The sequence below is a fragment of the Mirounga leonina genome, unplaced genomic scaffold, assembly GCF_011800145.1.
Source record: "Mirounga leonina isolate KUSES-001 unplaced genomic scaffold, KU_Mleo_1.0 Mir_165, whole genome shotgun sequence".
Classification (NCBI taxonomy): Eukaryota; Metazoa; Chordata; class Mammalia; order Carnivora; family Phocidae; genus Mirounga; species Mirounga leonina.
This window is the reverse complement of record NW_023270415.1, coordinates 27787321-27802910: the sequence shown is the minus strand read 5'-3', so window position 1 is coordinate 27802910 and position 15590 is coordinate 27787321. Positions and strand designations below refer to the sequence as shown.

Below are 15590 nucleotides of genomic sequence, written 5' to 3'. Positions count from 1 at the left end.
GAAGGCCCAAAGAAACCACTTACTCATACCCGGAACAGGGGCACTCCAGGAAAGCTGGTAAGTGGCTATTTCCAATTCTAAGTCTCTTTTCATATAAAAACAATAATGATAGCACTAAATTAAGCATCCCAAGTCCCCATGCTATAGTGCTGAATTGCAATGAACCTGGTTTCTGTGCCTGTGGAGTGATGGCATTCCCCAATCTCATTACTGGAAACTCTGCCTTGTCATTTAACATTTAGTGGAGCATGCAATGTTGCAGGTGGAATTTTCTTTCAGTTTAAATACATGACTGTAACAGGAAATGGGAGTCCTCTCTATCTGTATAAGGATGGATAGAGATAGTCACTTATTTTTTGCATATATTGGACAAATTTTCTTAAGTACTTGTTTTATGCCAACATGATGCCATTTGCTAAGACAAAAGAAGTATCGTTCATGATCCCAAGAGTAGAGATGATAACACTGAAACCTTCAATTTTATCTAAAGTTTCCCTTAGCCTCACTTCTTATTGAGCAATAATAATAACAGGTGCCATTTTTGGATCACTTTCCATGTTCTAGGCACGACGCTAAGCATCTTCTAAAACCAACGCATTGATCACATTATTATCTTTACAAACAATTCAATTTTACACATTCAAAATCTGAGTCTGGGAGAGGTTAATGTCTTGTCCAAAGTAACCCAACCAGTGAGTGAAGTAATACCATAATAAATGAAATGATAGAGCCACGGCCTCAATTCGGGTTGTTTTACTCCAAAGTCACTTTTTTTAACTTCTATACTGCCTCCAAAGTACTAACTTAAAACTGAAGTTCCTTCTCTTGAGTCACCCCCGCGCAGCCTTGTTGCGGAGACATAGCCAGACGCAGTCCCTACCCACCGTGGTCTGTAGTGCTTGCAGCTCTTCTCCTTTAAGATGCCTGAGGAAGTGCACCACGGAGAGGAGGAGGTGGAGACTTTTGCCTTCCAGGCAGAAATTGCCCAACTCATGTCCCTCATCATCAATACCTTCTATTCTAACAAGGAAATTTTCCTTCGGGAGTTAATCAGTAATGCTTCTGGTGCCTTGGACAAGATTCGCTATGAGAGCTTGACAGACCCTTTCAAGTTGGACAGTGGTAAAGAGCTGAAAATTGACATCATCCCCAGCCCCCAGGAATGCACCCTGACTCTAGTGGACATAGGCATTGGCATGACCAAAGCGGATCTCATAAATAATTTGGGAACCATTGCTAAGTCCGGAACTAAAGCATTCATGGAGGCTCTTCAGGCTGGTGCGGACATCTCCATGATTGGACAATTTGGTATTGGCTTTTATTCTGCCTACCTGGTGGCAGAGAAGGTGGTGGTTATCACAAAGCACAATGATGATGAGCAGTATGCCTGGGAGTCTTCTGCTGCGGGCTCTTTCACTGTATGTGCAGACCATGGTGAGCCCATTGGCTGGGGTACTAAAGTGATTCTCCATCTTAAAGAAGACCAGACAGAATATTTAGAGGAGAGACGTGTCAAAGAAGTGGTGAAGAAGCATTCGCAGTTCATAGGTTATCCCATCACCCTTTATTTGGAGAAGGAAAGAGAGAAAGAAATCAGTGATGATGAGGCAGAGGAGGAGAAAGGGGAGAAAGAGGAAGAAGATAAAGATGATGAGGAGAAGCCCAAGATTGAAGATGTGGGCTCAGATGAGGAGGATGATAGTGGGAAGGACAAGAAAAGGAAAACAAAGATTAAGGAGAAATACATTGATCAGGAAGAACTGAACAAGACCAAGCCCATTTGGACCAGAAACTCTGATGACATTACCCCGGAGGAATATGGAGAGTTTTACAAGAGTCTTACTAATGCCTGGGAAGACCACTTGGCAGTCAAACATTTCTCTGTAGAAGGTCAGTGGAATTCAGGGCATTGCTGTTTATCCCCCGTCGGGCTCCTTTTGACCTCTTTGAGAACAAGAAGAAAAAGAACAACATCAAACTCTAGGTTCGCCAAGTGTTCATCATGGACAGCTGTGATGAATTGATACCAGAGTATCTCAACTTCATCCGTGGTGTGGTTGACTCTGAGGACCTGCCCTTGAATATCTCCCGAGAAATGCTCCAGCAGAGCAAAATCTTGAAGGTCATTCACAAAAATATCGTGAAGAAGTGCCTTGATCTCTTCTCTGAACTGGCAGAAAACAAGGAGAACTATAAGAAATTCTATGAGGTGTTCTCTAAAAACCTAAAGCTTGGAGTCCATGAGGACTCTACTAACTGGCACTGCCTTTCTGAGCTGCTGTGTTACCACACCTCACAGTCGGGATGAGATGACTTCTCTTTCAGAGTATGTGTCCCGGATGAAAGAGACTCAGAAGTCCATCTATTACATCACTGGTGAGAGCAAAGAACAGGTTGCCAACTCTGCTTTTGTGCAGCGAGTGCGGAAGCGGGGCTTCGAGATAGTGTATATGACAGAGCCTATTGGCGAGTACTGTGTGCAGCGGCCCAAGGAGTTTGACGGGAAGAGTCTGATCTCGGTTGCCAAGGAGGGCCTGGAGCTGCCTGAGGATGAAGAGGAGAAGAAGAAAATGGAGGAGAGCAAGGCCAAGTTCGAGAACCTCTGCAAATTCATGAAAGAAATCTTGGATAAGAAGGTTGAGAAGATGACAATCTCCAACAGGCTAGTGTCTTCACCTTGCTGCATTGTGATTAGCACCTATGGCTGGACAGCCAACATGGAGCAGATCATGAAAGCCCAGGCCCTTCGGGACAACTCTATGGTGGGCTATATGATGGCCAAGAAGCACCTGGAGATCAACCCCGACCACCCCATCGTGGAGACACTGCAGCAAAAGGCTGAGGCGGACAAGAATGACAAGGCAGTCAAGGACGTGGTGGTGCTGCTGTTTGAAACAGCTTTGCTCTCCTCTGGCTTCTCACTTGAGGATCCCCAGACTCACTCCAACCACATCTACCACATGATCAAGCTAGGCCTGGGCATTGATGAAGATGAAGTGACTGCAGAGGAACCCAGTGCTGCTGTTCCTGATGAGATCCCCCACCTTGAGGGTGATGAGGATGCCTCTCACATGGAAGAAGTAAATTAGTTCTACCTGCAGACCGTGTGCCCTCTGTAGAGTGTCCCCATGGCTCCCCAGAAGCCCCGAGTGGCCCCGGTTCACCTGGTTCCCTCTGCTGATGTCTAGTGGTTTTTTTCTTTTTTTCTCCTATCTTTGAGGCAGGAAAGAAGGCCCTCAAGCCCTATCCCTTCTGATATTTGAAGGGGTTTGGATGTGCATTGTGGGTTTCTTGTGTTGTTGTTGTTTATTTTGTTCTGAGAGTAAAGTATGCAAAATAAAGAAGATACAGTTTTATACCAAAAAACCCCCCCAAAAACCCAAAAACCTGAAGTTCCTGCCTCTTCAAAGTAAAGCATAAGTTGAAGCAAGTAAGGGAAAAGATCAATTAGAAACACCATAACACTGGCCTCTACATCAGAGGCCGAGGAGACATAGATTATTCTCTCCTCATTCTTCACATATAAGTCTCTTTTTCAAGTGCCTTTCCTCTTTATTCCAACTGTTGCTGTCTCATTACAATGGCTTCCTGACTTGTTTCTCCGCCTCAAATTTTGTCCCCTAACCTCTCCTCTGAATTATCATGTAATGATCAATGTAATATACAAATCTGACCATGTCACCCTCATGTGGAGAACATATAAATGGCCTTCCATCATCTGATCCAGTGTCCTGCATATGGCATGCAATTTAGCCTGTATACTTCATCTCCTGCCACCCTCTTCTTTCCACCAGAATCCCTGGTGGTACAAAAAACATGTAGATTTTTCTGCACACATCGTTCTGTTTGGCACATCTTTTTAAAAATGTGCTTCCTTTCTTCTGAGATGTTTAAGGACCTCCACATATTTCTAATACACCTGGCACACATCTCTATCTTAGCACTTCCCATGTGAGATTAAATAGATCTATTTTCGTGGGGGATTTTCTCTCCCAGCAAACTAGACTACTTTCGTGCAGAGCCCATGTCTTTTTCATATTTGAATCGTTGGGGCCTTGTCGAAGGCCTGACAATACATGTTTGTTAAACAGAAGTAAAGCAAACTGACAGCAAAACCAACCAATTAACCTACAAAAAACAGAAACAAAATATTTGTGGTTTTTCTAGTAGAACATAGGTACTGCTTTGACAGATAAATTGGTGAAAAATCAAAAGATTTGGGTTTACCACATCTTTGCATTCACTTGTCATGTGATCTCCGACCAACCACTTAATTATCTGAGGTGAATCTCAATTTCCTAATTAGTCAAATATTTGCATGGGATCATCCTTGGATATTTTTCCAGGCATAAATTCTATGGCTACCATTCTAACTACCCTGCACACCAGAAATGACCCTTCAGGAGACATAATTATTTAGAGGCCATATATATGAATCAATATAAGATCTACAATAAAGAAAAAGCAAAACATAATAAAAATTCTGTTTTGTAGGCAGGAGTGTTCCCCTGACCCAACAATTTACCCTAAAATGACATGCCACTAGTTAGAAAAAACTAAATAAGAAAATGGGGGTAGAAAATTGCAACACAGCACCCTCTCTAGCTAGAAAGCAAATCCTAAGCATTGGGGCTATATCATAGTCTCATTGCATTTTTAATGTCTTATCTCTGTTAAATAACAAAAATTCAACTGAGCAAATTTAAAGATCAAATTGCCTTTATTCAATGAACATCCCATCTAGCAAACAGAAAGGAGCTCCACTGAACTGTAGAAAAGGAAATATTTTTAAAGGCAGAAAAGGGATGGAAAAAGGAAATTGTAAGCAAAGAATGCATTGTTTCAGGCAAGGTCATCTTCCTAAGGGGAATGGAAGGAATCTATCGGGTGGGTTACCTCACTCGTGCTGACCAAGTAATTCCATGTTGACTGGTTAAAGGTTATATTCCTGGGGAGTTGAAACTGGTGAAGTATTAAGTCTTGGTTTGCTGTCATGGGGTTGAGCACAAGTGACTCCATTTTGGATCTGCTGTCTCCTTTTTAACATCTTACTAGACATGAAGAGCAGCCATACACGTTCCTGCATTCTACCTTTCTACCTAATGAGCCTATTGAAACCCTTACAGGGCCGAAGATTTAGGAGCAGCCATCCTTGGCTCCAAGAAACTCTGCTTCCTCAGTGAAACAATGGTTTAGCTTGAGAAACAATATTAGCTATGGCACTGGCTTCCCCGTGAAAAGATCCTTCATTAGAGTGGCTGGGCCGTTGGTGTTTCTGGGGCTGGCACAGCATTAATCTCTTTAGCTATAACATACTCAAGTTACTGGTGTTGGAAAACTGTCCAAGCAATTTACAAAAATAGCAACGCATAGACTGCAAGAGTCCAACATACTGTATTTCAGTCAATTGCCTCTACTTAGCAGTCAAAATTGTAGTTGTAGAATTAGGGGACTTTATGGGTTGGTGGAACAAAGGGAAATAAAAATTCATTGTCAATTTTTCCTTGGTTAAAGGTTTAAGGCTTTGGTAAAGTGGGATTTGGTCACAGTCAGCTGGCTCCTGGAACTAGAATCCTTTTGACGTTATTAAGAATCAATTAAGCATTGTTCCCCTAGGTATTGCCTTGGCCCCTTGGCAATTTATCCAGGGTTTGTATGTTCTGAGTCTCTTTGTAGGTGCAGTATAAATGGGTCTGATTTAGATCAAGGATAGTTTTAAAACTAATGAGTGGATCTCAGGGACAGGCTAATGAAAAGCTTTACAAGAAATTTTCTCAACTGTCGTCCCTGCATGTGCCCGCCTTTAAAGCACTGAGCGGTTTCCCCCGACCTGCTTTAGAACAAAGTGACAAAATTAAGGACCGTATTTATTAAAGGCCCAATAAAGATTACAGTACATTATAGAAGTCTAGCTAAAAATGCACAATTTATGGTAGCACTGAGACTTAAATCTGTCTCCAGAAAAGGAGACAGTTGGTTTGCTCTAAGAAATTATAAAAGTCATAATTAAAAAATCCATTGTTGAGGGATGTGTTAAAAGCAGATCATGGGTCTCAGCTTGTAGTGAATTTATTTTGAACCTCCTGAAGCAGACACTGCAAATTTTTACATTCTAATGAGTGAACTAAAAACATATATTTCAAAGCAAATAGCACTCATAAATTACATTTATGACACATGAGGTTGCTGACTGCTGTGCAGGGAGCACAGAGTAATGGTGCTAATATGCACTCTAGCTTGATTTTCTCAGTTCCCAACATGCTCTAATTCCACACTACAAATCTTTAAATGGCAGTTATATTTTAATTAATGTGATTATGTGCTGCCATTAGCAAACCCTCCCCCAGCACATTTCTCCTGCCAGGCCCATGAATGCCAGTAAACCATTAACATAAAAGGGCTGTTTGCTTATTAAATTCATCTACACAAATAGGCAAGGGTTGCAATTGTTGATTTGCCACTGAAAGAACAGAATGAGAAGGAGTTGCTCAGTGCCTGGCAGTTGCAATTATCTGGTGTAATTAAGCTTAATTTATAAAGCCCCCCTCAAATGAGAAAGTAACAATTTTTGTTAATTAACAAGAGCATTTGTAAAGCTCGTTAACTCCATCATTCACAGTCTGCCTGGAAAAATGGGAGCATATGGCTATTAGGATGGGACATGTTGCATATGTGTATTTGTGCATTAATCTGTTTGGAAGGTCTAATGGTTGAAATGGGAGCTAGAAATGGATGTTATATTACTGAGGAAAGAAGATCTACTGTTTTCATTTATCTTTACAGCAATGTGAGTGCTTTGTCATTATCTTCTGCATACGGTTTCATTATTCTGATACAGCACTCTACATTGCCTCATACCCTCATGCCCATAAGCCTGCAGGGTACAAGAGCACTTATCTTTCCTGATGACTGTTGAATCATTTAAAACAAGTTATTAGTGAAACAATTAAAATGATATTGGTTCACAATTGTATTTATAGCTGGCAGGCATAATGGAACATTCTGAATAGCAGTCGGGGGTTCTCAGAATGGATGGAAAATGCTGTTAATCAGAGACAAGAGAAACCTCTAAAGAAAACCTAAATTGCAAGAGCACATTAATTGTATTGGAGCATTTCATTTAATTGAGAACAAAGGGAAGGTAAAAATCATATTATCAATGTTTTATGAACATGAAGAAATAGGAAAATTACTATGTCATTTGTCACATATCTTCTATTGGAAGTGAAAATTAAAAAGGCAGTGTTTAACTTTAAACAGAGCAGACCGAATGTATCATACTGCTGCACACTTTTAAAGGGAGCACCAAAATAAAATATACCGAACAAATTAATAAACTAAGAAATACAGAGGAAGACGTTGGGCAGAATGCCTCTCCCGCCCTCCCCTCCACCCCCAAATGAGAAGATACCAGTGAAGCTTGGAGATTGTCAAACGACTGTAAAAACAATGAAGGTCGTCCCTGCTCGGCTCCATTCATAATTCTCAAGAAATTACTGCGATCAGATGATCTCCAAGAAGCATATAAATATATTATTTCATTCTTGCCTTTAGTGGTAGAAGTCACCAGAATCGATCAGAGACGATGACAACATATAGGTAGGTGAATAGCGAACGTCTCCTCTCACATAAACCAATTCATTTTAAACATGCCTTGACTGGCATTGTGGATGGGACCAGTCAATCATGCTACCTGGCGTGTGCGTGCGGTGTGCTTATCTGCTTGAAGGAAGCAGACATGGAAGACTGGAGTTGGGGTAGGTGACAGTGAGAATGAGCTTGGTTGGAATAAACAAAGCTCAGATTACAGTTTTCCTCTAATAAACCAACACATTTGGGAATTTCGATTTCTTCAGTGAAAGGCAAGTTCATTAAGCCAGTGAGCTAGTCTCCAGTTTAAATGAGTTTATTTTTAGGTTGTATTCCAAATTGGGTAGTTTTATTGTTACAAGTTAAAATCTTTGCTTGGGCTGAACATAAATATAGAAAGTTCAAATAGATAGCATAATTATAGCACTAACTATGGACCTAAACACCGTGACTCCAATATGGCGATTGTGTGGATAAGGACACCAGAGATAGGGAGTAGAAAACAAGTTTTTATATACAAGAAGAACTTAAAGTGAATATTCAAAGAGTGAGTTGAGTTTTTAAATGAGGAAACATTTTATTGACTGGGAAGGCCTGAACTTGTTAAAATGATTACATCACAAAATCATAATTTAAGGAGACTAGCAGGAATGTGGATCTTAAGAAATACATTACAATAGTAACAACAAATGCCTACTGAGTTCTTACTGCATACCAAATATTGTTCTAAATTCATGAAGTGATTTTTAAAAATTATATAACATTCTTTGAAAAAACTCTATGAACTTTGAATATCCTCATTTTATAGATGAGGACATTTAGGTATAGAAAGTTGATGTAATTTGCCTGATGACACATGGCTAGTCACCGCAAGAAATCCTTTGTCAATTATTAGTCAGGTTGTAACCCATTAAATTGAATATTTGAACTTATATATTGTTTCTACTCGCATATCCTCTCCCACTGAGAAAAAATGTGAAAACATTCTTATGAAGATTTCCCCATATTTGTTTTCCAGTTCTGAAATTACAAGCCAAATATAAGTATATTAACTTCTATAAAGATAGAATAATTTGGGGTCTCAGATCAAATAAACAGTTAAAATAACATTTTTCTGGCTGCCTCTTTCTGACCGCTGACTTGCAAAGTGAGGTGGTGGCCCTTGGGGGATAGTGGGAGGGATGATGAAGTATTGAATTTAACTGTCTCTCAGTTTTTTTCTCCTTGTGGATTTCTTCAATTTCCACCCTCCTCCCAGGTATTTAGAGCTGCCTGGTCGCCTTGTACCATTCCAGTGTGTGGGGAAAAGGACAAAAACATAACTGGCTTCAGGAATACCTCATTATCTTACAGTAGATTTGAACTGGTTTAAGTTTATTACTATTGCAAGTCTTCTGACAACAATATGTATACATCTGACTCTTACAGTAAATACAGTTTATGAATGGTTGTTATTTGCCTGAGTAGTTTTAAACTGCAACTCATTGTACCAAATAATAAAGAATTGATAGTATAGGAGAATAATTAATAATTTTATCCTAAAATCATATAGAAAAAGAAAATCTATTACATTTTGTTTAGTTAAGTTTTCAGTAAAGATCCCAGTGCATGTTTTATTTTATACACAAGAAGGTAAGAAAAATATTTCATACACTTTATGTAAATCCATGATGACAGAATAAACCTTAAAGACCATCTTTATAAGTCTATGTAAGGAAACAAAACAGAATATGAAATTATGGTCAGTCTATTCATTTTGTAAGTTTATCTTATTTTTTTTAAGATTTTATTTATTTGTTACAGAGAGAGAGAGTGCACAAGCGTGACCACAAGCAGGGGGAGTAGCAGAGGGAGAGGAAGAAACAGGGTCCCCGCTGAGCAGGGAGCCCAATGCCAGACTGGATCCCGGGACCCCGGGATCATGACCTGAGCCCAAGGCAGACGCTTAACTGACTGAGCCACCCAGGCGTCCCAAGTTTATCTTATTTTGAAATTCTGGGACCCAGTGTTTGATGAAGAAAGGAGAATTAGTTATACCCAAGTTTCTTATCTATGTGTATCATCCCATCACATTCGTTTTACTTAAATCTTATATATATATTTAAGCTTTTTTAAGGAAGGCAATCGCAAATTACCAAGCATCATTAGAAAAGATTTAATGAGACAAAGCCAGTGTGAAGTTCAGAGATTGAAGGAAAGGAAGGACTAGTTTTTTTTGTTTGTTTGTTTTTCCTTATTTTTGTTTCTTAAATTTTTATTGTTACGTTAATCACCATATATTACATCATTAGTTTTTGATGTAGTGCTCCATGATTCATTGTTTGCTTATAACACCCAGTGTTCCCTGCAGAACGTGCCCTCTTTAATACCCATCACCAGGCTAACCCATCCTCCCACCCCTTCCCCTCTAGAACCCTCAGTTTGTTTTTCAGAGTTCATCGTCTCATGGTTCGAAGGAAGGACTGGTTTTGCCTGTTTGTCTTGTTAATCATAATATCTATAGTGAAACAAGCAACAAGATATAGATTTAGTTAAAAATGCTGACTAAAGAAAGTAGTGAAAACTCTCAATATATGTGTTGTTAAATACTGAAATCTGTTATCCTCAGAGCTTGTTAAATTTCTTAGTCTTAGAATTTTAGTAATAGTGTAGAATTACTTGTATTGTCTCTTATGAATCGCAGAAGAGGAAATTAAATAAAGGAGACCTCCTTTACTCTGAAGAGGTTAAGAAATATTTATTCAGCTCTACATATAAAAGAGTCATCAAATAAAATGGAGTAATTCGCATGCATAGTTCAGCACCTACTGGCACATTAAAAGTTCCCTAAATATTATGCCCTATTGCAGCTTAAAATACATTTCAACTCTTAAAATCCTATCATTGTAATTGCTCCATCATTGGACAAAGGCTTCTAACATCAAAAGGTAAGTTCATATGCCATTGATATTCTCACTGTATAAAGATCAGCTTACGCAAAGTGATTAATAGAAAAATTAATACCCTCAGTTTGTTTTTCAGAGTCTATCGTCTCTCATGGTTCGTCTACCGCTCCGATTTCCCCCGCAGGAGGGCACATTCTGCATGGAGCACTGGGTGTTGTGCACAAACAATGAATCATGGAACACTTCATCTAAAACTAATGATGTAATGTATGGGGATTAACATAAGAATAAAATTAAAAAAAAATGAAAAACAGGAAAAAAATATTTGTCAATATGATAGGCAAAAATTTATTTCTTATTGCTGTTTTAATTAGATCTCTTGATTGCCAATAAAGTTTAAGATATATTCGTAAAAAAAATACAAAAAAAAAGAAAAATTAATAGCCACAAATAGACATTTCTCTTCTATATAATCAAACTCAGTATTTTAGTTTAATGGGAAAGTGTAGTCACTGTTAGAGAGGGAGGAAACATCTTCTTGCTTTGTGACAATGTCATAAACATTTGACTTGCAAAGTGTATGGCAAAAGCACCTTCTACTCTTCTGTACCCACAAGTATACCCATATACATATACAGTCACTATAAAACCTAATTTCAGAATAATTCAAAGTTTAGCAAAAATTATATTTCTCAAGATAGTTAATCAACATAAGCTGAATTCATCATTGCCCTCCAGCATCTTTTCAGCTAGTGGTGCAGTGTGCTCAGGACTAAATTCAGGTTAGCACAATGTGTTAATGGAGTTTATACTGGCTGAATTCTGCTTCCCAGTCTTGCCATATTCAAGACCCTTGGGAACCAGGGGCGAGTACTAGACAATAAAAATATAACAATACGAATAATTTTTCGTATTATCTTTTCTTTAAGCATCCCCAACTTGTCGTGGTTAAATTTTTCTCAGCAAAACATTATTAAAGTTCTCCTAGATAGATTGTTTCTCACATTCTAGGGCTGTTTTAGAGCAGGTCATGTGCTGAGTTTTAGGTCCTCCTAGTTCAGAATTACTGAATAAGGAGAATGGAGAGAGAAAAGAAGACAATTTCTTAATAATAAGCTTTATTCTGCTTTATTTAGGGAGGCAGGGAAGAACAAAGGGTGGGAAGCTGAAGTAGAATCGAGTCAGAAGCCAGAACTGCAGTACTCCCTTACTTTGCCCAATCCCAACATTCCAGAATATTTCTCTGGCTTCTCCATGGCCAAAAAAAGCAGGAACAAATGAGGAAGTCTGGAGAATTATTGTTTGGTTATACTAGTAAGAGGCCTTTCCTAATTGATAATGGAATTCAGTGAGGTTTCATAATGAGTCCAGTTCAACTAAATTTATGTTTTCTCCAGTCATGTGAAAGCGATGTCAGACTCTGCTCTCTGTTTTGAGAAAAGTCTTTCAAGTTTCTTTGGCATGTTCACACACTACCAGAGCAGTTGGTTACCAAGTGGAACATTCTCTTTGGCAAAACTCCCTGAATCCCTTTGTTTGACTAACTTCAAACATCATTTTCTAATTGCATTTAATCTAATTACACCACATCTCATGTTCCTATAATTGTTGGTCACTACCTAAACTAGGCCTTCCAGTTACTGCCTGTTCTTTTTCTTTCCCATGCCCATTGATTCTTTGCTTCATTTTTCCCTGCTTCTGCTTTCCTCCCTCTCAAATCTTCACAGGGAATATTCTGGAGATTTATACAATATAAAACACTCCTATACTCATCCTTAACTAGGTATTTATCACAGGATCCAAAGGTGGGAGAGGCATTCTTTCCACTTCCTCATTGCCAGTTTCGGACCACACATGCTGTCCCAGGTGCCTACCTTCCCAGTGTGCTACCTGCCTTCCCTCAGGGCTCCCATCTTCTATGCTCCTGGTAACTGCTCCATAGTTAAGGATTTACATTGCTTTTTCAATACCCAGGCACCATGCTCTGTGACAATACTCTTCATGCAGGTTATCCATCGAACTGTCCACATCAATGGCTCTTCACTTTGGATCTCCCCTGTTAACCCCACCCACCCACCCATGCACTCACAGATGCATGGATTCCACCCTCAGTTCAGCTATCCCTTTCCCTGAGGATGTCATAGATTTGTCATCTAGAAATGCCATCAGATCACAAAAAACTTGAACTCTAATTCCTTAATCTTTATCCAAGGCTACTTAATCATTCTGACTTTCTTATGCTCTCGCTTACACGGTGCCTTTAATGATCTCCATTTTCCATTTACCCTCCCTACAACTTCTGTATACACGACAGCCCACTCATCAGCGACCTCTTGCTCTCACATCTCTCCAAGCTTAGATTGTGGTGCTCAAGGGTTTAGGGATTATAAACGACCCATTTCTTGGTCTATGCAAGTGTGCTAGAAGGTAGTATGACTAGGCAGAGGTCATCGTTGATCACCATAAAAGCTTAACACATCTTTATACGACCTCCTTATTCCCAGCCCAATGCATGTTTGAGTGTGTCTCTGGTGCAAATGCATGGGAAATGTATACCTATCAACCCCCAACTTCTCCAGCATCTCTTCTTCTGCACGGCACTTGTAAAACCCTGTTCTAGTTCAAGTACCTAGTCACCCTTTCCATCTCATGTACTTGTACTGCTGAGTGAGCTGTTGGAAAGACACCACAAGCTTTGAAGACTGCTGCCCTACACATTCACATTTCCTAATCTTCTATCTGCTCTTTTAACTCTATTTAACACTTAACCCTGTTAATGTATTATAACAGCTTTTTTTTTGAGAAAATAAAGTCACTCAAATATTGACTTGAAAATGTCTGTCTCTCTGTGTACATTCTTATCTCTGCCTTCCAGGGCCAAAGGACAAGATGCCCTCCTTCCTGTGCAAAGCTAGGCCTTCTTGCTTCCCTACTATTCCATCTTCTGCAAGAACAGGGTTACTTTGTTGTCCTCTCTGTCTTATCTTCTTCCCATCTGTTGTACACACACCCCTGTCAAAGTGATTTTCCTGAAACACAAGTCTTATCCTGTCACCACTCTCCTAAAATCCTCTCCAACAGTTCTCTGTTGCTCTTAGACTGAAGGCTAAATATTTCAACTTTGCTTTCAAGACTGCACTACTAGATTCCAGATGTCTCATCTCTTAGGCACTGACCCTTGGAGTTGTTTCCTCCTGCCTTGGACCTTTACATGGAATCTTTTGCCTAGAGCACCCTCCCTGTCATCTACCCAGCTCTTTACTTGATAACCCAGCTCCTCCACCCTCCAATGAGCCAGTCCACTTTCACATGGACCTCAGGTTTCATTTGATCCTTCAGATTTCAAATTGGACTTCTACTTTCTCTAAGAAGACATTTCTGAACCTCCAGATTTGGATTAGGTGACGTGCTTCCTTGAAATCACTAACACAGACTTTATCACAGTGTGTTTTGATTTTTTTTTTTGCTTACTTGTCTATGTTTCTCACTAGACACTAAGCACTGTAAAGTCAAGTACAACAAGCATCTTTTTTCCTGACTCTTCTTAGAGGCCAAGTGTTACAATCTGAAACATAAATATTTTATGAACCGAATAACAATAGAATTGGTAAGATTATAGATCTAAGAGCATATGTAGATGAGCAATTGAAATCTAAAAGGACTCACAAGAACATATGATCTGCTTTACAAAGACAACCAGGAACCATAAGCATGTGATCTGAAAAAAAAATTAAGGTCATTTAAAAATTTCTCCCCCCCCAAAGTAAACAAAAAACAAAAGACATAAAGAATCAAGGCAAATGTTACCAAAATTCCTGAAGAGAAAGTAAATAATGCTCAGGTTAAGAAGACAACATTTGCTTCCACAACCTTATTACAGCCTGACAGCAAGTTTCAGACCAAGTTGAGGGTTTTTTAAAGAAAATATTCTTAGTGTCTGTAGATGACCAGATGCATCAGAGGATCTGGAGCACCTATAGACTGTGCAAGAATTCAGAAACATGGAATGGAGATATTTACAAGTATAGTTGACCATTACAAGTAAGTCCCTATTAATATTTTCTATACTGAGGTCCAAGGGAGATGGAAAATCTATATTATTATTTTTTGACTGCTTGACTGTGTTTGTTGACTGCACCACTGCACCCACACTAGTTGAAAAAATTTTTCTTCTGTTTTTGTTCAATACATTTATGTTGTTTACGTAAAGTGATCATTCTGTATTCTTTCTGACCATATATTTTACTTATTAAGTGCCAACTGTACTAGACCCAAGGTCTGAGGCAGAGAAGACATAAAGAGAGAAACTTGCTTTTGGACTGATTCTCTCAGATAGAATGAGCTAGCAGTCTGTTAGAGGATCCATGACTGTTTTCACAAAAAAAGTATCACAGGTAAAGCTAGTGCTCTCTCTCTCTCTCTTTTTTTTTTTTAAGATTTTATTTATTTATTTGACAAAGAGACACAGTGAGAGAGGGAACACAAGCAGGGGAGTGGGAGAGGGAGAAGCAGGCTTCTCGCGGAGTTGGATCCTGATGCGGGGCTCGATCCCAAGACTCTGGGATCATAACCTGAGCCAAAGGCTTATGCTTAACTACTGAGCCACTCAGGTGCCCCAAAGCTAGTGCTCTCTTGAGGGTGTTTGAGAAATACCAATTTACTTGTATAGGTTAACTACTGGTCACCAAAAACCTGTATTTCACATCAAGTATTTTAGTTACCTGGTGCTTCTCAAACTACATCAGGACCACAGAGGCAGGATACAAACCTATCTGTATCCCAGGTTATAGAATAAATGAAACATGTTGGCATTATGCTCATTATCTGCCAGAAAACACACTAAAAGGATTGGGTTTACAAGGATTTCTATTTAAGTCTGTAGAAAAAAAATCCTGAAAAACTGTCAGTGTTTAGCAAATAACAATTAATTATAAATATTTCAAAATGCATAACTCCTCATAGCCCTTCTCTTCTGTTTACTTTTTCCTGTTTTCATTTAAGAAACATACAATACTTGTATGTAGTTTTTCATGCACATACATTCCTGATCTCAAACTTTCGAGTTCTGTTTTTTTATAGTCACAAATATTTTGAGATTTTATTATTACTATCATG

At 39.1% G+C, this 15590-nt stretch overlaps 1 protein-coding gene across 1 annotated transcript; it reads left to right on the top strand.

Moving 5' to 3' along the window:
* The first annotated feature begins 804 nt into the window (after positions 1–804).
* LOC118014942 (heat shock protein HSP 90-beta-like) lies at positions 805–3353 on the top strand. Its single transcript, XM_035011399.1, is given in 3 exon segments — positions 805–1893; positions 1896–2301; positions 2303–3353. Coding segments are annotated over 3 exon segments (2166 nt in total). The 5' UTR covers positions 805–920; the 3' UTR covers positions 3090–3353.
* The last annotated feature ends 12237 nt before the right edge of the window (positions 3354–15590 follow it).